General features: G+C 57.3%; 2 protein-coding genes across 6 annotated transcripts; one reads left to right on the top strand and one right to left on the bottom strand.

Moving 5' to 3' along the window:
• The first annotated feature begins 3,830 nt into the window (after positions 1-3,830).
• Positions 3,831-12,908, top strand: PRSS8 (serine protease 8). Of its 3 annotated transcripts, XM_030562520.1 has the most exons (7): positions 3,831-3,953; positions 8,030-8,056; positions 9,065-9,227; positions 9,723-9,994; positions 10,407-10,573; positions 10,859-11,252; positions 11,996-12,081. In XM_030562520.1, the coding sequence occupies exons 1-6, from the start codon at positions 3,908-3,910 to the stop codon at positions 11,234-11,236; spliced, it is 1,053 nt and encodes a 350-aa protein (XP_030418380.1). In that variant the 5' UTR covers positions 3,831-3,907; the 3' UTR covers positions 11,237-11,252; positions 11,996-12,081. The 3 variants fall into 3 exon arrangements, with proteins under 3 accessions (XP_030418380.1, XP_030418379.1, XP_030418381.1); XM_030562519.1 differs by having other exon boundaries at positions 10,859-12,088; XM_030562521.1 differs by lacking the exon at positions 10,859-11,252 and having other exon boundaries at positions 3,833-3,953; positions 11,996-12,908.
• A 1,079-nt stretch (positions 12,909-13,987) lies between these two features.
• On the bottom strand, positions 13,988-23,424 carry KAT8 (lysine acetyltransferase 8). 3 transcript variants are annotated; one of them, XM_030562457.1, is made up of 11 exons: positions 23,214-23,424; positions 21,863-21,937; positions 21,263-21,438; positions 21,016-21,069; positions 20,742-20,906; positions 20,379-20,468; positions 19,846-19,986; positions 19,352-19,445; positions 18,912-19,062; positions 18,448-18,602; positions 13,988-15,530 (listed from the first exon to the last, which is right to left on the bottom strand). In XM_030562457.1, the coding sequence occupies exons 1-11, from the start codon at positions 23,422-23,424 to the stop codon at positions 15,466-15,468; spliced, it is 1,377 nt and encodes a 458-aa protein (XP_030418317.1). In that variant the 3' UTR covers positions 13,988-15,465. The 3 variants fall into 3 exon arrangements, with proteins under 3 accessions (XP_030418317.1, XP_030418318.1, XP_030418319.1); XM_030562459.1 differs by lacking the exon at positions 13,988-15,530 and adding an exon at positions 17,277-17,951; XM_030562458.1 differs by lacking the exon at positions 23,214-23,424 and having other exon boundaries at positions 21,820-22,690.

Below are 23,424 nucleotides of genomic sequence, written 5' to 3'. Positions count from 1 at the left end.
CCCGTGATAAGAGGTGGCAGGAAGAGTAGAAAATGTACAGAACTGGAAAGATAACCCAGGAGTCCTGGTTCCCAGCCTCCCCTGCTCTAATCCACTAGATCCCACTTCCCTTCTAGGGCCAGGGCTAGAACCCAGGATTCCTGTACCTCCAGCTCCCCCTGCACAATGTCACTCCCCTTCCAGAAACCCCAGCCCTGCACCTCTACCCCACTAGATCCTGCTCCCCTCCCTGAGCTGGGGATAATACCCAGAAATCCTGACTCCCAGCCCCACTCTGATCCACCCCACTAGACCTCACTCCCCTCCTAAGGCTGGGGCTAGAACCCAGGTGTCTTGACTCCACTCTGCCCTGGCCGTGTGAGTTTTCCCGGGGGTGCCCTTTTCAGCCCCCAACCCCAAATCTGTGGTCAGTTTTTCCAGCCCATAAACTCCAGTCACCGAAACTCAGAGAGGCTGGGATCTGGGGCTCTGTGTGTGCCCAGCCATTGTTTGCTACCTGCCGGTGAGAAGTGCAGCAGAAGCCTGTGTGCACTCATTCCCTGGCAACTATTCACTGCCCCCCCCTTGATAATGTCACATTCTTCACAGATCACTGCTGATAAAAGCCACTTGAGCACATTCCTGCCTCACTTATTAAGGGCAGCTAAACTGGCTTCAATGACGCTAACTAGTTACCTGTTCCAGACTTTGTGCTTGGAGGCAGATAAGAACTGAGACTTCAACCTCTGGACAGTGGTCCAAGAATGGGGGAAGACATTAGCAGCTGCCTTATTAGGGTGGGGAACGGGACATGGGGTCTTTCCCCTCCAGGGGACATTGGCTCCCATCCAGGCCTAGGCTGGGGGGACTGGCTGGCTTAGGGAGACAGGGAATGGGAGATGGGGCTTTTCCCCTCTAGGGATCATGGGCTGTGATCCAGCCCTGGGGTGGAGGGCTTGGCTGGCCCAGAGGTAGGGTTGCTAATTTATTCCTGGAGTTTCATCGCATGACAGAATCTTTAATGAAAGATTAACCTTGGATTCCTGGAGAGGTCAGGACAATCCTGGAGAGTTGGCAATCCTGCCAGGGTTCAGGAGGCAGGGGCGGGGAAGGATATATGGCTTTCCTAAAAGTGAAAAGCTCATGTCTAGTTCCCACACCCCCCGAGTCCAATTAGCTGTATTGCAAGGTGTTCATCTCAGGTGAAGGGGATTTCAACAGCTCATTTAACAAGACATTTGCTTGGCTTTCCCCCAGACGCCCTCACCGATCTGTACTTTTGCCTCATGGGCTTTCAAATTGACTGGATGCCCAGGAAAACCACAAGCATACCCACCACGCCCTTCCTGGCCTAGGACAAACCCACCCAGCTCATCACACCAGCAGCTTGTTTGGGTCTAGAGAAGAAATGCCACCGCAATGGGGTTGCCCCTAGTGAAATGGTTGTGAGCAAAGTTGCAGTTGCCAAAATGAGTAGGTGCAATACCTACTGTCAAACTCTAGGGGGAGCCAGGAGATGATACCCAGCCTGCCCCCCCTGCAGCACAGCGCCCCCTACCACCACACTGGGGCATTGGGGCCGGCACTGACTGAGAAGGGAGATATCTTGTAAATATCAAAGCTATTAACTAACCTCTGCCATCTTGCTTTAAAAACAGGGGTGGCTCTATGTTTTTGCCGCCCCAAGCACGGCAGTCAGGCGTGCGTGCGGTCCGCTGGTCATGCGGATTCAGTGGCGCGCCTTCGGGAGGTCCGCCAGTGCTGCGCCATTGGCGTCCCCGCCGCCGAATCGCCGCCGAAGCCGAGGGACCGGTGGACCTCCCACAGGTGAGCTGCCACAAGCCGCCTGCCTGCCGCCCTCACAACGACTGGCAGGCCGCCCCCGCGCCTTGCTGTGCTAGTGCCTGGAGCCGCCCCTGTTTCAAATGTGCCCCCACACTGCCTTCAGCACAGCGCCCCCTAGTGCCACACGGCCCTGAAAATAGCAGAAGTCACAGCTCAGCCACATCCTGGCACCTGTGCTGGGGGGTGGGCGGGCAGCTCCTCCTCCGAGGGGCCACTTGTACCCATGTAAGTGCATAAACCCTATCCCACTGCTCAGGGACCCCTGCAGGACAGGGCCCACATCCTGGGGCTCAGGACTCCTGGGTTCTCCCCCCAGCTCTGGGAGGGGAGTGGGGGCTGGTGGGTTAGAGCAGGGGAGGGCTGGGAGTCAGGGCCTGCCCTCACCTCATAGCTCCAGTCACTCCCTGGCCCAGTGTGAAGGTGGTTCACACGCTCCAGCCCAAAGGAAGTGGGGTATGGGGGAGGGACTGATGGCTTCCCCTCCCCATGGGTCGGGGCTTTCATCCGAGGGCAGGTGTGAAAAGAGCCAACCTGCCCCCTGCTGAGCCCGGTTAGCACCTTCCCTCCCTGCGCCCAGCGGGGGACCATGGGAAAGGAACGGCACACCTCACATACACACCCACACCAGCAGCCCCACCCCCAACCCCCACAGCATTCACACACATATCCAATTCATACATACACTGCATTCACATACACACACACACACATCCCGTTCACACATACCCCATTTACACACACACGCATCCAATTCATATACACACACACCCCATTCACCCCCTCATTCATACAAACACACACACACACTGCATTCACCCCTCCATTCATACATACACACTTCATTCACAAACACACACCCCTTTCATGCATACATACTGCAGTCACACACACCCCATTCATACATACACACTGCAGTCACACACCCCCCATTCATACATACATTCCACATCCACCCATCCATCCAGCTTCCCCCATTCCCTCCCCAGCCCAGTGCTAAGGGCCCGGCAACCCAGCAGGGCTGGGGAGGGAATGGGGGACGATGGGCCTGGCTGGCCCTGCCAGTAGTGACCAGTCCCTTCCCCTGCCCGGGCAGCAGGGCCCCATCCCTGGGGTGCTGGTGAGGTGACAGGGAAGTGGCTCACGTGCATCAAGGCAGGAACAATTGTTCCCTTCCGGCCCAGGAGAGTGAGTCAGCCACATGTGAAACCAGAGCCAGGAATGTGCCAGGAGTCACCGAGAGACCCTACCATAAACAGAGGCGTCCCATGAGAGACCCCACAATAACAAGGTGGCCTGTGCAACAGAATGAGAGACCCTACAACAACTGAGCAATATGTGCAGTGTAACGGGAGACTCTACAATACCAAGGCAGTGTGCACCCTACAATAATAGAGCAGTGCAATGGGAGACTCTACAATAACAGAGCAGTGTGATGGAAGACCCTACAATAACAAGGCTGTGTGCGCCCTGCAAGGGGAGACCCTACAATAGTAGAGCAATGGAATGAGAGACCCTACAACAACTGAGCAATATGTGCAGTGTAATGGGAGACCCTACAATACCAAGGCAGTGTGCACCCTACAATAATAGAGCAGTGCAATGGGAGACCCTACAATAATAGAGCAGTGTGATGGAAGACCCTACAATAATAAGGCTGTGTGCACCCTGCAAGGGGAGACCCTACAATAGTAGAGCAATGGAATGAGAGACCCTACAACAACTGAGCAATAGGTGCAGTGTAATGAGAGACCCTACAATAACAAGCAAGGTCAGTGCCATCCGGGACACTACACTAAAGCAGCAGCCTGTAAGGTATAAGAGCCCCTACAATAACAGAGCCGTGTAATGGGAGACCCTACAATAACAGCAGGGGAGCGGCCCCCGGCCCCGCTCCGGCCGCTCTGTCAGCGGGCCGGGGGCGGGCCCGGCCGGGAGGTGGATCCCTGCACAGCAGGTTGGGCGGCTTCTCTGGCTCCGGGCGCCGTGAAGAGGGGAGGGAGCGAGCGCCGCGTCCCAGTGTCCCAGCCAGTGGGGAGACAGCGCACCTGCCCGCCGCCCTCCGCGCCGCCCGCCCGCCCAGGAGATGGGGGCGCCCCTGAGGGCGCTGCTCTGCCTCCTCCTCAGCCTGGGTGAGTGCGGGCGGGGCCGCTCGACCCGTGCCCCCACCTTCCCCCTTCTCTGCTTCCCCAAACCCCCTTCTGCCTCTCCCCAAACCCCGCTTCTCTGGTTCCCCAAATCCCTCTTCTGCCTCTCCCCAAACTCCCCTTTTCTGGTTCCCCAAATCCCTCTTCTGCCTCTCCCCAAACCCCTCTTCTCTGGTTCCCCAAACCCCTCTTCTGCCTCTCCCCAACCCCCCCTTCTCTGGTTCCCCAAATTCCTCTTCTGCCTCTCCCCAACCCCCCCTTCCCTGGTTCCCCAAACCCCGCTTCTGCCTCTCCCCAAACCCCCCTTCTCTGGTTCCCCAAATCCCTCTTCTGCCTCTCCCCAAACCCCCCTTCTCTGGTTCCCCAAATCCCTCTTCTGCCTCTCCCCAAACCACCCTTCTCTGGTTCCCCAAATCCCTCTTCTGCCTCTCCCCAAACCCCTCTTCTCTGGTTCCCCAAATCCCCCTTCTGCCTCTCCCCAACCCCCCCTTCTCTGGTTCCCCAAATCCCCCTTCTGCCTCTCCCCAAACCCCCCTTCTCTGGTTCCCCAAATCCCCCTTCTGCCTCTCCCCAAACCCCCCTTCTCTGGTTCCCCAAACCCGCTTCTGCCTCTCCCCAAACCCCGCTTCTGCCTCTCCCCAAATCCCCCTTCTCTGGTTCCCCAGATCCCTCTTCTGCCTCTCCCCAAACCCCCCTTCTCTGGTTCCCCAAATCCCTCTTCTGCCTCTCCCCAAACCCCCCTTCTCTGGTTCCCCAAATTCCTCTTCTCTGGTTCCCCAAATCCCTCTTCTGCCTCTCCCCACCCCCCCCCCTTCTCTGGTTCCCCAAATCCCTCTTCTGCCTCTCCCCAAACCCCCCTTCTCTGGTTCCCCAAATCCCCCTTCTGCCTCTCCCCAAACCCCCCTTCTCTGGTTCCCCAAATTCCTTTTCTCTGGTTCCCCAAATCCCCCTTCTCTGGTTCCCCAGATCCCTCCCCCCTGACCTTTCCTCTGCGTCTTCCTTCTCCAAGTGCCCCTGTCTGTCCCGGTCGCCCAGCGCAGGGTCCCAGCTCTCCCACCCTGGGCGGAGCTGTGGGTCTGGGACCTGGCCAGGCCGGGCAGGGCTGGGTCTCAAAGCGCCCTTTGGTGCCCCAGGGCCATAGGTGCTGGAAGTAGGGGTGTTGGTTATGCTGCCGCACCCCCTGGCTTCAAGTGGTTTCCATTATATACAGAGTTCAATGGCTCTCAGCACTCCCGCTATACAAATTGCTCGCGGGGGGGGGGGGGGTCAATATGGGGCTGAAAATCACGTGTGTGTGTCTGTAAGGTGGTTATGGGTGAGTGGGTCTCTGTGATGCAGTGTGTGTGGGGAATGTGGGGTGGGTGTTTGTGGTGTATGTGATCATGCAACGTGGTGGTGTTATGTGTGTCTTTTGTGATGCCTGCGTTGTGTGATCCATGTGTTGTGGGTATTGTGAGGTGGTGGGTGATGCACACAGTGTGTTACAGGTGAGATATGCACTGTGTGTGTGTCCGGTGATGTTTGTGTCCTGTTACAGGGGTGTGTGTGTCATGCAGTGTTTGTGTATGTGCATTTCTGCAGGATGTGTGTGTGTTGTGTGATGGGATGGACACTGTCATTTTGGAATTAGAGTGAAAAACGCCTGCCAGTTTTTTCTGGCTTGTTCTGCAGTTGATTGGTTTGAGGATTTGTACATTCCTGCAGGGCAGGTTTCCCTGGTCTGAGTTATCCTGATTTGTAGGGGGGACGGGGATGGCTAATCCTGATTTAGGAAGAGGTTTTGTCTGTCTGGAAAGGCTTGCGTCCGAAGCCAGCAGGGCTCCTGGGGTCTGTTCCCAGCTGTTTGGAGGAAGTGCTCTCTAATGGTTAGAGCAGGAGGGACTAGCAGCCAGGACTCCTGGGTTCTATTCCTAGCACTGAGAGGGGAGTGGAGCCTAGTGGGTTGGAGCAGAGGGATACAGATGAAAGGCCCCATTGCCAGACCTCCTGAGCCGGCCCGGCCCCTTTGTCTCCTTGTACAAACAGTATTTGGGAGACTGTGAAACTCCCTAAAGTTCACCTGAAACTCCCGGTAATCAGACACTGTGTGAAAGGCGCTGAAACCCAAAGCACAACAGCAAATGGCCCATCAGCCTCTGCATTGTATGTGTCTTTGCTCAGCTTGGGTGTCACCTGGGCTGCAGGCTACAGACATGAACACCTGACCTCCCTCTCTTTCCTCCCCCCTCTTCCCCAGCAGGCTGCGTCTGCTCCTACTTCTCAATGCAGCAAGCAACAAGGCTCTGGGTGGCTCGTGGGAGCAGGGAATGGGACACAGGGACTTGCCCCCCTACAGTGATTCTGATCCGGGTGGGGGCCACTGGCTGAGTCTGGGGTGCAGCGGATGGGACATGAGCAGGGCCGGCTCCAGCTTTTTTGCCGCCCTAAGCAGCGAAGAAAAAAATGGGGGGGGGGACGACAAACCAGATTGAGCTGCTGCTGAATTGCCACCAAAGAGGAGACGAGGGACTGAAGGGCCCACTGCCGAATTGCCACCACAGCCCCAGACGTGCCGCCCCAACAACGGATGGACTGCTGCCCCTTTCTATTGGCCGCCCCAGGCACCTGCTTCCTTTGTTGGTGCCCTGGAAACGAGGCCTTTCTTCTCTAGTGGGCCCTGGCTCAGATCTGGCCCCAGGGAGGGGGAACTGGCTTGGGGTGAGGAGGGATGGGGAGCAGGGAATGGGAGATGTTCCCACGGCTGAGGTATGTGAGCAAGGGTCTGTGTGAGCCCGGCCCCTGTCCTAGGGTTGCACAGAGATCTCAGCCTCTGATCTGCCACCATACCCAGCGCTAAGCCTTGGCTCCCTGGAGTAACGGCACAGAACCGAATCGAGGTGCAGCCTGTGGGTTGGGTTGGGTCGTGTCTAATGCTGGGCCGGGCTCCCACCGCCCCTGTAGTGCTTCTGAAGCTGGCCCGGTCTCCTCTAGCAGAGGAGGTTATGTCCCTGTGTCATGCTGAAGTAACCTGTCCCACGGGTCTGGCTCTATATTTAGCCTCTCCGCTCAGGAGGGAGGAATGCTGGGCGGACAGACAGCCACAAATAGCTACTGGCCCATGACGGTCCCAGGCTCATGCAGGTTACTTGAGGTGATACTGAATCAGAAGTGCCCTCTCTGTGGGGAGTGAAGGAGATGGTGTATATGGCCCGCTGAGGCTGGCTCTCGCTGGGAACTGGGCTGAGACCTGGCAAACTCACTTCACACCGGACACTTAATGGGACATCAGCTTGGGTGGTTTGAGAGCAATACGGATCCAAGCTAGCTCCCTCTAGAGGGTAAAGGCTCTGGATCCCATTCCCCGCTGCTTTGAGGCAGTCAGTCGCTCTGCCCTGGGGCTGGATCGGAGCCAGAGCCCCGTATGTCCCATTCCCCTGAGTCATGCAGAGCCTTGAGGAGTGAAACTCTGACAACTTGCCGACTTGCTAAGGAATCTGGAATGACAATGGCAGGCCGGGGCCCTTCCTCTGAACAGGGAGTAGTTCCTGGAAAGGAGGTGGCACGGGCTGGGAGACAGAGACAAGGCCACAGAGAATAACCCTGCCCGGCTGCAATGACATGCCTGCCTTGGCCCAGGGGCTGGGCTGGGTAGGAAAGAGCTTGGAGAAACCCAAAGGCCTTGGTGTTCCCGGCTCAGAAGGTGGCGCTCTTCCCTCTGTCTGACAAGACTCCTGGGTTCTATCCCTGGCTCGGGGAGGGGAGTGGGGTCTAGTGGGTTAGGGCAGGGGGCGCTGGGAGCCAGGACTCCTGGATTCTAGTCTGGGCTCTGGAAGAGGAGTGACATTCAGTGGGTAGAGCTTAGCTATTACTTGGTAGCTATATCAGCATCTTTATTATTGGCTACCAAGTGGGTCCTGTCCCGGAAATCTGACAATCTATTCCCCCAGCAGAAATGGAGGTGCCCCTTTCTAGCCCCTCCCCCAATTACCCCAGAGATGCTTCATTTCAGTGGCCCCGATGCTGATGCGTGTTGCCCAGGGATGCATTCCTGATCATGCCTCTTTTTCTCCTCCTCTGAACAGGTGTACAGGAGACCTACGGACAATCAGGTAAAGATCTGGCTGGGAACGCGGCCTGTACGAGCAGCTTGACGGTCACTTTTCTCCTCCTGATCATTTTCCCCAGAAGCCCCCCACTTCAGGCATTTATTCAGCTAGTGTCATTTTCCTTGGTGGTTATTTGTGTAGCCAGGCGTCAGCATCAATAGGGGATATTTGTGTTGAGTATAACCAGCCCCCATAGTGATGGGAGGAGGATTTGAGCCCACTATCTCCTGAGTTTAAGGCATGAGCTGCTACCAGTGGCGCTAAGGGAGGAGGTCCCTTGACTTGCACCTATTGTAGACTCATTAACCTCGTATGTGGGAATGATGGTGCACCCCCAAAGGGGAAAAGGAATGAAGATCTATCCTCCCTCAGGGGTCAGGTCTACGTTAAAAAGTTAGGTCAATCCAGTCACCTCGCTCAGGGATGTGAAAAATCTATCCTGCTGAGCAGCGTATTTCAGCCGACCGAAGCCCTGGTGTAGACGGCGCTGCGTTGACAGAAGAATTCTTCCACTGATGTAGCTGCTGCCTTTCGGGGAGGTGGATTAAGTACAGAGACGGGAGAGAATCTTCCATTGGTCTCAGTAGCTTCTACACCGCTGTAGCGTTTCAAGTATAGACAAGCTCTTAGTCTGGGTTACGTTTGTGTTGGGAAGTTGTGGTGCAAATGGTCTCTCAAAACTTTTTGGATGGCAAAAATTGGGTTTTCAACCAAATTTCTTCCCCCCACCCCAAAAGGTCTGTTCTCTACAGAAAATTTAGATGCTTTTGTGGGAAAGCTGAGCAACCTAAAACCAAAACCAAACAAAAATATGTTTTGGGCCTTGTGGGTTTTGTCCCCAAATCTGATAGAGGGGTGGGATCTAATGGATTAGAGCAGGGAGCAGAGGGCAGGGTGGGTTGGGAAGTCAGGACTTCTGGGTTCTAGCCCAGGCTCTGAGAGGAGTGGGGTCTAATGGTTAGAGCGAGGGGCTGTTTCTGTTTTACTCACTGTTGCTCTGCCCCCCCGCAGGAACATGTGGAAGTGCTATCATGGGACGGATTGTGGGGGGCACAGATGCACAGGATGGGCAGTGGCCTTGGCAGGTCAGCCTGAATTTTCAGAGTGGTCATGTGTGTGGCGGCTCCCTCATTTCCCCCCAGTGGGTGATCACCGCGGCGCACTGCTTCCCACCGTAAGTACAGGCCACAGAGGGGTCATCTGGGCTGGGCCAGGCTCTGAGTGTTACCCGGGGTGGAGCTAGTCATGAGGAGTCTGTATCTTCCATCCATTTCTGACCCTAAATCTGTTTGACAGGGTTTCTGTGGACAGACTCCCAGCTGCCCCCATGATCCTACCAGAACCAGAGGTAGAATCCAGGGTTCCTGACTCCCCTCACCCCCCATCTCGAACCACCTAGACTCCCCTCCCAGAATGAGGATAGAATCAGAACCCAGGAGTCCTGATTCCCATATCCGCCCCACTCTAACCAACTAGACTCCACTCCCAATGTGTATGTGTACCTCTACCCTCCACAACACAGAATCTGCCTGCGCATGGCGTGTTTCCTTGCACCTACACTGCTGCTATCTAAGGGAGATTTACTCCCCATTAGCTGAAGCTTTCTGCAGCCTGAGGTGCTGGCTTCTCTCCTTGCTGAGGTCCCACGTCTCTCTTCCCCACCTTACAGGGAAAACCCCATCACTGACTATGAGGTGACGCTGGGAGCCTTCCAGCTGTCCAGCCCCACAGCTGACATCAAGGTGGTTGGGGTGGAGCAGGTCATCAAGAACCCTAGCTACACGGATGAGGGCTCCGGCGGGGATCTTGCGCTGGTGAAATTGAAGGAGTCCGTCACCTATACACGTACCATTCGCCCCATCTGCCTGCCATCTGCTTCCGTCAGCTTCCCCAGCGGCATGACCTGCACTGTGACTGGCTGGGGGAATGTGCTTACCTCTGGTGAGTGAAGGGTTAATACAGCCACCTCTGGGGAGAGGCAGCTGGATAATAAAGATGCACATGGGGATGGCTCGCCTGGTGCTGAGATGCAGCTGTGTCTGGGGTGGGACAGGGCAGCTGGATAACAGCTGCCAACAATTTTGGAGAGGAAGTGAAGGTGAATTGTGTGTTCAGTTGAAACTGCAGGGAGGATTTTCGGGTGTGTAACAGCCCCTGAGCCTTGCTCTGGGATCTGGACTCCCATCAATCTCCCTTACCCCTAAGCCTGGCTTAGAGCCTGGGCTGCTGTGGAGTGAGTCCCTTTGCCTGTCCCTTCCCCACACAGTGCCCCCTGGTGGCTCCCTTCCCCCTGCACCTTACTGAGGAGCCAGCTGCCCAGCCTGACTTGACTGATTTCTTTTCCCCCATGCAGTCAGCCTACCCAGTCCCAAGACCCTGCAGCAGCTGGAGGTGCCAGTGATTGGGCTGGAGACCTGCCGCTGCCTCTACAAGATCAACGCCAACCCAGCGGATTCTCACGTGATCCAGGACGACATGATGTGTGCGGGCTATGCCGAGGGCAAGAAGGACGCCTGCCAGGTGAGCGGGATGCTGGGCATCCATCTGTGCATGGCTCTAAGGGTAGGGCTACTGGGAGTCAGTGCTGGCTACTATGAGCATTGGCCCAATGGTTGGGCTGTAGATTTTCCATCCCTTCTGGGCTTAGGTGCCACTGCTTGACCTTTGACCTCAAGGCCCCCACCCACGCTCTGCCAGTCTCCACCTACCACAGCTAAGCTTTGTAGTAAGCATCCATTTGTATCCCATGACTGCCACCAATCTCCCTCCTAATGCCATTTCCCTCTCCCCACCCTGTTCTTCCAGGGTGACTCCGGGGGACCCCTCTCCTGCCGTGTGGGCAATGCCTGGCTGTTAGCTGGGGTGGTGAGCTGGGGGGACGCATGCGGGTCCCCCAAGCGGCCTGGCGTCTACACCCGCACCTCGGCCCACACAGCCTGGATTAAACAGATCATCCCGGCGGTGGAGATGAGCGACGTGCGCGTGAATCAGGAGCCAGTCTCGGAGGAGGGGCTGTGTCCCAACACCACCAGTCGGCCTGGCCCCTATGACGGCTTCCAGCCCCATCCTGACTGGCCCCGGCCAATCACCCCCAAACAGCCGTTCGACCATGCTACCTCCCACATCCTCGCTGCCAGCCTGCTGTTCTTCTGCCTGCTACTTCACGTACTCCCTGCCCTATAGCGCCCCTACTCTCAAGGTCAGCTCAGCATGGGACCCCACCCCCCATGGCAGTCCAGGGGCATCCTGCCCCCCTCCCAAACTCAGCAGGATGGTCCCGAGATTTCAAAGACTTGGGTTTCCCGCCCCATCCCCTTATTGTTCTCGTTTGTTTCCTGTGTTGTGCTGCTCTGTCACGATCAGGGAATTGACATGACTTCAGGGCACCGAGCTGGCAGCAGCCCGGTTCGTGGCAATGTCGTTTCTGCCTCCGGTCCTGCAGACCCCTGAGTTCTGGCCAACAGGGTCCTGCAAACTTCTCCCAAGCCTCGCTTTGAGATCGAGGCTCACGCCAACCCCTCCAGCCTCACTCTGGGTCTCACGCCAACCCCTCCAGCCTCACTCTGGGTCTCACGCCAACCCCTCCAGCCTCGCTCTGGCACCTGGACTCACGCCAACCCCTCCAGCCTCGCTCTGGGACTCACACCAACCCGAGCCTCGCTCTGGGACTCATGCCAATCCCTCCAGCCTCAGTCTGAGACTCATGCCAGCCCCTAAGCCTCGCTCTGGGACTCACGCCAGCCGCTGAGCCTCGCTCTGGCACCTGAGGTCACGCCAACCCCGCCAGCCTTGCTCTGACCCCCAGGGTCCCACTCTGTGAGAATCAGGGCCCTGTAGGCAGCTCCCCAACTCCTGTTCCCAGGCCTGGTTCTGTCACCATGACACCTCCAAGGGCAGCCTAATGAGCTCCCACCCTTCCTCTTCTCACCCTGATTCTTCCAGGGAGACTCCGGGGGACCCCTCTCCTGCAAAGTGGGTAGTGTCTGGCTGCTGGCCGGAGTGGTGAGCTGGGGGGATGCATGTGGGGCCGCCAACCGCCCCGGCGTCTATACCCGCACCGCAGCCTATGCTGCCTGGATCCAGGAGACCATCCCAGACGTGGTGCTGAGCGACGTGAGCGTGGATCTGGAGCCGGTCTCTGAGGAGGGGCTGTGCTCCAGGGCTGCTACTCATCTCCTGGCCCCCTGGCTGCTCTGCTGGGCCTTTCTGAGCCTGGTCCAGGCAGGGTAACCTCACCCTCGCCAACTCCAAGTGTAGACACGCAAGGCAGGGAGAGGATCTTGGGGACACAGGATCCGCCACTGATCATAGCCACTTGGCAGCGGATACTCCACTAGAACTAGATTTTGCCCCCAACTTCCCCTCCCTACAAGGCTATTTTAGGGCTCCTGCCTGGGCAGCCCTTTGACTGTGGTTGTCCCCAAAGGATTCTGGGAGGAGGCAGATTGGCCCCAAAAGAGGGGTGCTCTGGGAAACGTTCCCTCTTCCTTACACCTGTGTCACGCAGAAACAGCCGGGTTTCAGTCCTGGCGTGAGTCAAGTGGACAGGACCTAATGTGACACGTCTGGCAGGAAGCTCTCAGGCCCTCGTCAGCCGAACCCCCAGGGCTGGGCCGGGCAGCACCTGCAGAGCTGGTTTTTCCACCTGAGGAGAGTCACTGAGTGAGGGCAGGGATTAGGGTTCATCACACACGCCCAGATGTGAGCTAGAGGCTGGTAGCATATGGGACTGTGTCTGCCTGTCTTTTATCTGGGGCATCAGGCCAAACCTCCCGCTTGTTCTAAGTTGGGGTGGGGTGGGAAGGGCTGTCTGGCTCCAGAGGGAGGGTTTAATAAAGAGGGTGTTAGCCCTGTATTATGGGAAAGGTTCTGTTATTTATTTTAAAGGTTCTGTGTGGTCTAACCTCTAAACATTGCCCCCATCCCCGAGCCAGGGCTAGGGCCCTGGCATCCAAGCTGGGGTTGGAACCTCAGCATCCACGCACCCGGCCTGGCCTCGCTCCCCTCCCCAAAACCCCGGCATCCACACACCCGGCCCCACTTCCCTCCCTGAAACCCTGGCATCAACGTGCCAGGCCCCGCTCCTCTCCCCAAGCTGGGGCTGGAACCCCAGCATCCACGTGCCCGGCCTGGCCCCGCTCTCTCCCCACGCTGGGGCTGGAACCCCAGCATCCACGTGCCTGGCCCCGCTCTCTCCCCAAGCTAGGGCTGGAACCCCAGCATCCATGTGCCCGGACTGGCCCCCCTCCCCGAGGCTGGAACCCCGGCATCCACGCGCCCGGCCCCGCTCTCTCCCCAAGCTGGGGCTGGAACCCTGGCATCCACGTGCCCGGCCCCGCTCCTCTCCCCAAGCTGGGGCTGGAACCCCAGCATCCATGTGCCCGGACTGGCCCCCCTCCCCGAGGCTGGAACCCCGGCATCCATGCGCCTGGCCTGGCCCCCCTCCCTGAGCTGGGAGTTCTAGACCCCAGTTCTAGGGGCCCTGCCCCACAAAGGATGGGTCATAACTGGCTAAACCTTGTTTGCTGGCTGAGTGGTTGGGAACAGTTAATCCAGGGCTGGGCAGTGCTAATACACGCGGTGAATCCGGGTTGGAGCTGCTCCAAGGAACCTGCTGGCAGAGTCAGAGAGAGGTGTCGCTGGGGATATGGTGCTGAGCTGGCTGGGTGCAGGGAGGTCTTAATTCTTCGGGGAGTGGCTGGGGCAGCGAGGGGGAGGCCGAATATAGCCTGGAATGAATTTCTCTGCTGCCTCCCTCACTGCCAAGATCCCTACCCCAGCCTGTGCTTCCCACCTGCCAGGATCCCTCCCTCAAGCTTATTCTCCCCACACTGCACATGTGCCAGGATCCCCACCCCCACTTGGACAATCCTGCTAAACTGTGCCCCATACCCTCTGTGTGACCATTCCCAGGCAGGCTTCCTGGCAGGCATGGGCTGTTCACACTTTTCCTTTTTATTTATGAAAAATACACACTTCTTAAAACAGAAAAAATACACCTGTAGGCAGCGAGCAGGAATGCAGGGAAGCCGTGGGGACTGGCTTGGGGGCTGTCTGCATCAACCTTTCCCCAACGCGCCAGCCCCCTGGCAGCAATGCTTACTTGCACCTCCAGCTGGTGGAGCCAGCCTAGAGACTGGCAGAGTGTGAGATCGGTGCTGAGGAAAGAGCCCTGAGACAGTATCTGCTGTGTATCCCTGGCCCAGGGGATCCCAGCCCTTCGGCCCTGGGAGACCCACACACCTCCACCCCATGCAGTGCTTGGCTGCTGAACTGAGACCAGCCAAACTCAGCAGACATCCCCACGTCCCTGCTTTTCCTCCACTCCCTTGCGGGGAGCACAAGATGTCTGGAATGGGGGATCAGGGAGGGAGCCCAGCAGCGGAGGTGGGAAAAGAGAACTGGAACAGGGCAAGAGGGGCATAGGGAGCATTGGATGGTGAGGGGAATCCTGGCCTAAGGAGTGCAGGCCAAAGGGGCAGGTCAGGGGGGAAGAACCCTAGCAGCAGGGGGGCAGCCGGGGCATGAAAGGTTCCAGAGGGGACTCAGCTGAGATCCTAGTGGGGAGATGTCCACATAAAGGAAGCTTAGCAGAAGGGGCATCCTCATGGCCAGAATGGATCCTGCCTGCAGCAGCTGGGGCACATTGGTGGCGTGTGTGTGGGAGGGGAGTAAGTCAGGGCTACAGTATTCTGCCCCCCCTCGCCCCCAGCTCAGGGCAGGAGGTGCACCGCACCAGAGCTGACTGTAGGTTAGAAGGGAATCTCACACTGCCCCTGTCCTGTTTCAGGGCCTCCGTAACAGATCCAGTCTCCCAGCACAGCTGTCCCAGGACCTTCCCCCAGTGCTGCTTCCCCATATTGCCAGCCCAGGGGATTTACTGGACAGGGAATGTTTGCCCAGCAGAGAACACCCAATGCCATGCTGTCATGTTAACCCATGGGCATCTCTCCCCCCTTCCCTGCCAGCTGAGTAACTCCTCCTGCCCCAGACTCAGCTGCTGCTGCCCACCATAGCCTCTGAAGCAGCCTGTACCTTCACTTCCTCCCTGCACTCCCCAACACATGAGCCAGCCCACCAAAATGATATTGACCAGAGTGCGGCATGCAACTGATGAGCTGGGCAGGAGACACTGGCAGTGGTGCGGGGACCCCCCTTTTCTAGTGCTGTTTGGGAGGGCAAAGCTCAGCCCCTGGCCTATTCCGCCATGCAACGCTCAAGGGGAGAGAGATGCGACAGGACAGGTCACCCGCCCTGCTGAATTGGCACTGGCCTAATGAAGGACACAGCCAGCTGGGTCGCCCAGTTCTCCCAGCTGGTTGGTTGCTCCGGTGCTCTGTAGTCAGGCGGGGTGCAGCCCAGATCCTCATGCAACTGAGGGGTCATTTGGACTCCTGTGTCCCACCGTTCCTTCACTTCTTGGAGATCTTGGCCTGCTTGTGTTTGGGGGGTGCCCACTTGAGACAGATGGAATCCACTGAGGAGGGAAAAAGGGGAGGGGAGAGTTTGACAGAATCTATGAACATCCCCAGACTCCAATGCTCTCAGGCCAGAAGGGCCCAATCAGATCATCATCTGACCTCCAATCCAGCACTGGCCAGAAACACTCAGCCTATTATCCCTGTGTCAAACCCAGCGACTAAAGCACCCTCAAGAAAAGAACCCTGTGCAGACTGGAAGCCATTAAGGGACAGACATTTCAGCATTGCCCTGGGGAGTTTACGGAGGGGATAGCACGACACGACGGCCTACAATGGCACGGAGCCAATCTATGACAGCTAGCAGCAAATATCCCCAACAGCCGGTGACGGGACACTACGTGGGGAGGTTGCCGATTTACTACAGAAAATTCTTTCTGCCTGGTGGGTCTCACCCACATGCTCAGGATCTAACGAACTGTCATATTTGGGGTCAGAAAGGAATTTCAGATTGGCAGAGACCTGGAGGTTTTCGCCTTCCTCTGCAGCATGGCCCACGGGTCACTTGCTGGTTTAAACTAGTGTCAATGATGGATTCTGTGTTACTTGAAATCTTTAAACCCCGATTTGAAGACATCAGTAGCTCAGTCAGAGGTTAGGGAACTATTACGGGAGTGGGTGGGTGAGGTCCTGTGGCCTGCAATTTGCAGGTCAGACTAGATCAGGATGGTCCCTTCTGCTTTGAAATTGTAAGTTTGTTCCAAGGGCTGAGACCTACACTGTTAAAAACTGGTTCCTTATTTCTAATTAGAATGTGTCTGGTTCTAACTCGCAGCCTTTGGTTCTTGTTCTGAATTTCTCCACTAGATTAATGAGCCTGTAAGCACCCGGCTTTTTGTCCCCCGGGAGGTACTTTTACACCAGGATCAAGTCACCACTCAGTCTTCTTTCGATCATAGATTATCGGGGTTGGAAGGTACCTCAGGAGGTCATCTAGTCCACCCCACTGTTCAAAACAAGACCAATCCCCCAACTAAATCATCCTAGCCAGGGCTTTGTCAAGCCTGACCTTAAAAACCTCTAAGGAAGGAGATTCCACCACCTCCCTAGGTAACCCATTCCAGTGCTTCACCACCCTCCTAGTGAAATAGTGTTTCCTAATATTCAATATAAACCTCCCCCACTGCAAGTTGAGACCATTACTCCTTGTCCTGTCATCCATTACCACTGAGAACAGTCTAGATCCGTCCTCTTTGAAACCCCCTTTCAGGTAGTTGAAAGCAGCTATCAAATCCGCCCTCATTTTTCTCTTCTGAAGACTAAACAATCCCAGTTCCCTCAGCCTCTCCTCATAAGTCATGTGCGCCAGCCCCCTAATCATTTTTGTTGCCCTCCGCTGGACTCCTCTAATTTTTCCACATCCTTCTTGTAGTGTGGGACCCAAAACTGGACACAGGACTCCAGATGAGGCCTCACCAATGCCAAATAGAGGGGAAATGATCACATCCCTCGATCTGCTGGCAATGCCCCTACTTATACAGCCCAAAACGCCGTTAGCCTTCTTGGCAACAAGGGCACACTGCTGACTCATATCCACCTTCTCGTACACTGTAACGAGGTCCTAGGTCCTTTTCTGCAGAACTGCTGCCTAGCCACTTGGTCCCTAGTCTGTAGCAGTGCATGGGATTCTTCCATCCTAAGTGCAGGACTCTGCACTTCTCCTTGCTGAACCTCATCGGGTTTGTTTCTTTTGGCCCAATCCTCTAATTTGTCCAGGTCCCTCTGTATTCTATATCCCGACCCTCCAGCATATCTACACTCCTCCCAGTTTAGTGTCATCTGCAAACTTATTGAGGGTATAGTCCAAGATAAAGAGATCACGCTCCTTATGCCTCTCACTTTCTCCACCCCTCCAATCATTTTTGGCTCTTTAAAGGCTGCTACAGGGAAGCGCTGGACTCTCATTAAGGCTGCTGTATAAATGCACTTCAAGTAGAGGTTTATTCTGGCGATTTTATAAAGAACCCCCGAAATATTCTTTATACAAACCCTCAGCTGGTTATTGCAGGGAAGCAGACTGCACCCATGGGAAAGCAGTCGGTGTTGGAACAGCAGAAACATGCACCCAGAGCTGAGCTCTGGGGTCAGGCAGCTGGGTAACAGCAACACTGGAGGGGCATGGTTCACCTGGTACTGAAATGCAGCCAGCTCTTGCATGACAGCTGTTAAACAGCTGCTCAGCAACACTTCAATGGCATTAGAGGATTCCAGGGTAATCAGTGTTTCCCATCCAGTTTCCAAGCAAAATTCATCCTTCTTCCTCCTCCTTCAATCCAACCGTGTCATTTCAAGCCCAGAGGTGGCTGGGTAAGCTGTGCAGCGTTGCTGTTAGCCAGCATGTCCCGCCCCAGAGCGGTTGCATTTCAGTGAGGGGTGCGCAATCCCTGCATTTGCCATTGGCGAAGAGCTTGGAGCTTTCCCTGGGAGAGGGGGAAGGGGCAAGCTGGCTCACTGAGAGTGCCGCTTTCCCAGCCTCTGGTTACATAACCCGATGCGCCCATCACCTGCCCTTGGGAAAACAATGTCCTGCTTCAGAGAAACCAGAAACCTGAACGCAGCCAAGGAATGTTCATTGGGGTGTATATATGCCAGCCTCTAACAGGGCCGCATTGTGTTTGGGCTTAATGCTGCTTCACGGCTCTCTAGGCCTAAGCACGCAGAGTAGAAACACGCCAGGGACCTCAACAGCCTTTCCAAATGGGGCAATGTTCCCTCCAGGGGAAAGGCCCTGTGTCCCATTCCCCACCCTTAAGGGCCAACCAGTCGCCCCAAGCTTGGGGCCGCATCAGAGCTGGTGCCCCCTAGTGGAGGAAGGCTCCGTGTTCTACTCCCCAGCCAGTCCCCCGCCCTTGGGCGGGATCAGAGCCAGTGCCCCCCAGAGGGAAGTGGCCCCATGTCCCATTCCCCGCCCAGTACCTGTGATGGGAGGCTTCTTGTACTGGGCGCTCTTCAGATGCTCCTCCACCAGCTTGGGCGTGACGCAGATGACGTGCTGCCCCTTCCAATACTTCACCATGTTGAGGGACTGCAGCGTGCTGATGATGTCGTTCTGAGTGATGCTGGTCATCTGGCTGCACAAGAAAGGGGGCAGAGGCATTGGCAGCACCCACGGCCTGCACCAGGGTGGGGCTGAGTGCTAAGCAGGGAGGGCTGGTTCAAGGCTTGGATGGGAGAACTCAGCTGCGGATTTGGGGCTCAGTCAGGGGTACGAGCCCCTTGCAGGCAGAGCTGGCCCCAGTGCAGCGCAGGGGCTCAGCAGGGGTGCTCTCCCCTCACAGTCAGGGTTGGCCCCAATGCAGCACTGAAGGGGCTCAACAGAGGGTGCTCTCCAATCCGGGTCTCCGGTGCAGTCTGCCCCCTAGCCCCGCTCCCTCGCTCACCTGAGGTCTTTAATGGACAGGGTTCCTCGGAAGTCCCGCAGGATCTCCAGCAGCACCCAGGACCAGTAGCTCCGGTAGCTCAGCTTGCCCAGGTCCGAGAGGGGCTTCTCTGGGGAGCCCACTGTGCTTTCCAGTTTAGACAGCTCGTAGCCTACAGGCATGGAGAAGCGGGAGGACAGATCAGAGCCCCCGGCCTGGGCATGCGGGGACCCTATGCCATTCCCCTCTGAGAGCTGTGTGTGCAATGAGGTTGTGGGGAGAGGGGCATCTCAGGACAGAACTCATCCCCACCCTGTGCTGCTGGGATCTCCTATAGCGGGCAGCAGGGAGTTCACTCCCTGGCTGCCCAAGAGGGAAGCCAGTTTTCCCATCTGAGAACGTACCAACTCATTGCACACATGGCCGACAGCATAACAAAGGCAGACACCAGGGCTACTCACTGAAAGCGATGAGAAACTTGCCATAGCCCCGTCTTTGGTAGGGGGGCAGGGTGAGGATACAGGCCACGTTGTTCCCATCTGGAGACTCCTTCTCCTGAGCACAAAGAATGTACAGACACAAGGTTACTGCAGAGCCACACCGGAGCTCTGAGGAATGGGGGAGGACAGGGCAGCGTACTGAGGGGGAGAGAGGCTGGGCACAGACTGGCACAGGACGGGGAAACTAGCGTTCCACATCTGGGCTCAGAGATGACACATCTGTCCAAAATCGCTGCAGAATGGGGGAGGACTGGTGGGAACTGACAAAAGGTTGTTACGATTCCCAGTCCGCTGTTCTAAGCGCTTGATGCCCATCCCAAAACTAGGGATGGGACCAGGAGCCCTGGCTCCCAGCCCCCCTGCTCTCCCTGCCAGAGCTGGGGAAAGAAACCAGAAAGAACCCAGCTCCCAGCCCTGAGATTGCCAGCCTCTCAGCATGGGCTCCAGGCCGTTACCTTGGAGAAGTAGCCAACGATGTGGGCGCCCTGCCTGTCGACCTCAGTGAGGATGTAGAAGACAAAGGGCTCAACATCAAAGTAGAGGGTCTTGTGGTCTAGGAAGAGCTTGGCCAGGAGACACAGGTTCTGGCAGTAAATCTGAGCAGGGGCGAGAAAAGCAGCCATCAGACAGCACTGGACTTGCCCAGCTTGGGGCACCACAGACAAGCAGCGAGACAGGGAAGGAGTGGGAGCCCAGAATGGGGGAGCTCTGGGGAGCAGACCAATGGGAACGATCCTGTCCTGGATGAGGATGGGTTAGGTGGGCCTGACGGAGCAACTCCATCTCTGCTGGGGAACCGAATGTCATGGGTGCTCCTGCCCCAGGTGGGGACTTGCTAGACAGGCCTGGATGGGGAGTTCGGATCTATAGCCCTGCCGCTTTTGTTTGGACAGAGATGTGCCGGGCTCCTCAGAGGAGGACAAATGCATCGTGATAGCAGGGAATTCCCCACTGGCCACACATGGGATGGCCAGCAACACCGCCTCACCTTGTGATCTTTGCCATCTACTTCATAGACAGAGATGTTGTTCTTCCTGTAGATCTCCTTCCCTGGCGGCTGCCTCCACTGGCACTGGCCCTGAGACGGAGAAACTCTCAGACACTGGCCAAGCCAACACAGTGCTGCTGGTGCCCCTCAATCCCAACACGCAGCCCCCTGCTAGCCCAGCCCTGGGTTAGTTCCCCCACCCAAAGCTCTGCCAGGGCCCCTCAATCCCAACCCCCCGGCTACTCTCCCAGGCCTGGGCCTCCGCTGCCCCCGCTCCCAACAGATATGCCATTGCTCCTCAACTCCAACCCACAGCCCTGGGCTCCCCACCTCCACCAATACTGGGACTTGCTCCTTACTTACTAGGTGGTACCTGTAGCTCTTCTCGAACTTCATGTATTTCAGGCAGTACTCGCAGATCCACAGTTTGGGCTGCTTCCCATAATCCTCTGGGAAAGGTGAGAAATACCAGGCGTCAATCTCATAGTGGCCAATGTGGATCTTATCTACGTATTTCACCTTGGTGATCTGGGAGTGCAGAGAGGGAAGGAGGACAGTCTAGGTTGGTGATCAGAGCAAGGAGACAGAATCCCACCCATTTAGATGCCAGGCCATGCCAATGCCCAGGGGCACTCACCGCCTCATGCTCCTTCTCCAGGGCAGCTGTCGTGGGATCCATCTCTGCGTAGGTCTGAGGGAAAACAGCAGAATATCAAGTAACTTCCATGCTGTAGCACAGACTTTAGTGTAGTCCTCACTGAACCTTCTACCCCAGCTCCTGCAGCACAGGGTATAGGGGCCGGCACTGACTGCCAGGGGAGAGCACCGCTTACTGAGCTCCACAACCCCAATCCCTGCCACACAGCACCCCCTGATGTATTTACCTTCTGAACATGGTTGATCTCATCATGTTTGCGCTTCTGGTTGCGGGTGATCTTACGCTCAGGTTGTTCGGACAGCTCGTTCATGTATTGGTCTGTGTTTTTCTGAACCGCATCTTTGACTGTCTTGGTGAGGGCCAGCCGGTTCTTATCTACCCACTCATCCAAGCGCCGGTTGACTGTGGTTAGGATGGGACAGGATGGAACAAGTCTATCCAGCCTTATTCTGTAGAGTGACTTTCTCACTATGTCCCCAAACACTCAACATCTGGTCACTGGAACCAAGCAGTCCTGATCCCCTCTAGAAACCACACCCCTTCCAAAGCCAGGCAGTGTAGACATACCCTTAGATCTCAGGTGTTACAGAAGGGCAAAGTCCTCTTTGCCTCATGGAAATCCTGTAATGGGGAGTTCTGCCAGCTAATTCTCCATCCATTTGGGTGAGAGACTCATTTTAAAGGTGAAAATGAGGCAGTTACTGAACATAAATTATGGTGGGAAAGGAATGACCACCACAATCCTAGGCGCTACCATAGTGTGCCTAAAAAAGAGCCACCTACATGAATCCCTCGCCCCAGGAACAGAACCCAGGGCTGCACTCACATCCGGCATAGTGCACGTAGTATTCCTCCCGAGCCTCCTGCTCATTGAGTCGTGACTGGATTACCTCGGCTGAGTCTGCAAGGTAATCACCAGGTTAGTGCCAGCCTAGTTACTTGTGGGGAGCGGGAACAGGTTAGGTGCAATAATGTATGCCTTGGAAAACATTAACCCCATTCCGCTGAGGGGTAACCAAACGCTTTGCTAAGGGCATGTTCTCCTGTGGGGGAAAGAGCATTCTTAGTGCGGAACAAGAGCGTCCGCCCATGGAGCTAGCTGTGCTTTAAATTTACACTCTGGTTTATTTTGTAATAGCTTCTCCATTAAATCTCTGTGCAGACATGTCCTAAATCTCAAGCCTGCTTGAAGCAGGGGAAGTTTAACGTCAGTTTATGGTGGTATAGGGAAACGGGTGGGTCTGGGATGTACTGTGTGGGGAAGGCCTTATGCCAGGTCCTGTGGGCACATGGGGGATACGGGGGTGGGAGAGGGAAGGTCTGATGGCAGGTGGTACTAGGGAACAGAGAGATCAGTGAGAGGTATCACAAGAGGAGCTGGTCTCTCACCCCAGGTCCCCTCCGTGCGCCAGCACAGGGGTGGGGAGAGCTAGAGGGCGAAGTGGGAGGGTTGGAGGCCCCGGCTTGCGGTTCTGTATTGGAACAGGGGTTATGGTGATAGGGGCTCTCTCTCGGGCCAGGCCTCGTCCACGCACAGACCCGGAGATGGGGAGGGGCTCACGGCAGGGGCCGTTACCAGGGCGACAGGCAGGGTCTGGAGGCCCAGGATGAGGGTCTGCACCACGGGGGGTGTCGTGAGGGGGGGGTCAGAGGGGGTCGCGCCGCGGGGGGATAGAGAGGGTGGGGTCAGAGGGGGTCGCACCGCGGGGGGGGTCGTGAGGGGGGGGTCAGAGGGGGTCGCGCCGCGGGGGGATCGAGGGGGCAGGGTCAGAGGGGGTCGCAGGGGCTCGCGCCACGGGGGGCGGGGTCAGAGGGGGTCGCAGGGGGTCGCGCCGCGGGGGGTGTCGTGAGGGGGGAGTCAGAGGGGGTCGCGCCGCGGGGGGTGTCGTGAGGGGGGGTCAGAGGGGGTCGCGCCGCGGGGGGTGTCGTGAGGGGGGGTCAGAGGGGGTCGCGCCGCGGGGGGGGGTCGTGAGGGGGGGGTCAGAGGGGGTCGCGCCGCGGGGGGATGGAGGGGGCGGGGTCAGAGGGGGTCGCAGGGGCTCGCGCCGCGGGGGGCGGGGTCAGAGGGGGGGTCAGAGGGGGTCGCGCCGCGGGGGGCGGGGTCAGAGGGGGGGGTCAGAGGGGATCGCGCCGCGGGGGGATCGAGGGGGCGGGGTCAGAGGGGGCGGGTCTCTCACGCCAGGTCCCGTCCGCCCGCCGGCACAGGTAGGTCTCCCCGATCTCCACCGTGACCTCGGCCTCGCGGAGCGGCCCCGGGCTCAGGGGCCGGGCCGCTCCCCGCCCGTGGGCCTCCCGCTCCTCCTCGCCGCCCGCCCCGCGCAGCGGGTCCGGCCCGGGAGGGCTCCCGCCGCCGCCGCCGCCGCCTGCCCCGCCCGGCTCCGCCGCCAT

Source organism: Gopherus evgoodei, chromosome 4 (assembly GCF_007399415.2).
Source record: "Gopherus evgoodei ecotype Sinaloan lineage chromosome 4, rGopEvg1_v1.p, whole genome shotgun sequence".
Classification (NCBI taxonomy): domain Eukaryota; kingdom Metazoa; phylum Chordata; order Testudines; family Testudinidae; genus Gopherus; species Gopherus evgoodei.
The sequence above is the reverse complement of the archived record's forward strand: the minus strand, read 5'-3'. Positions and strand labels throughout refer to the sequence as shown.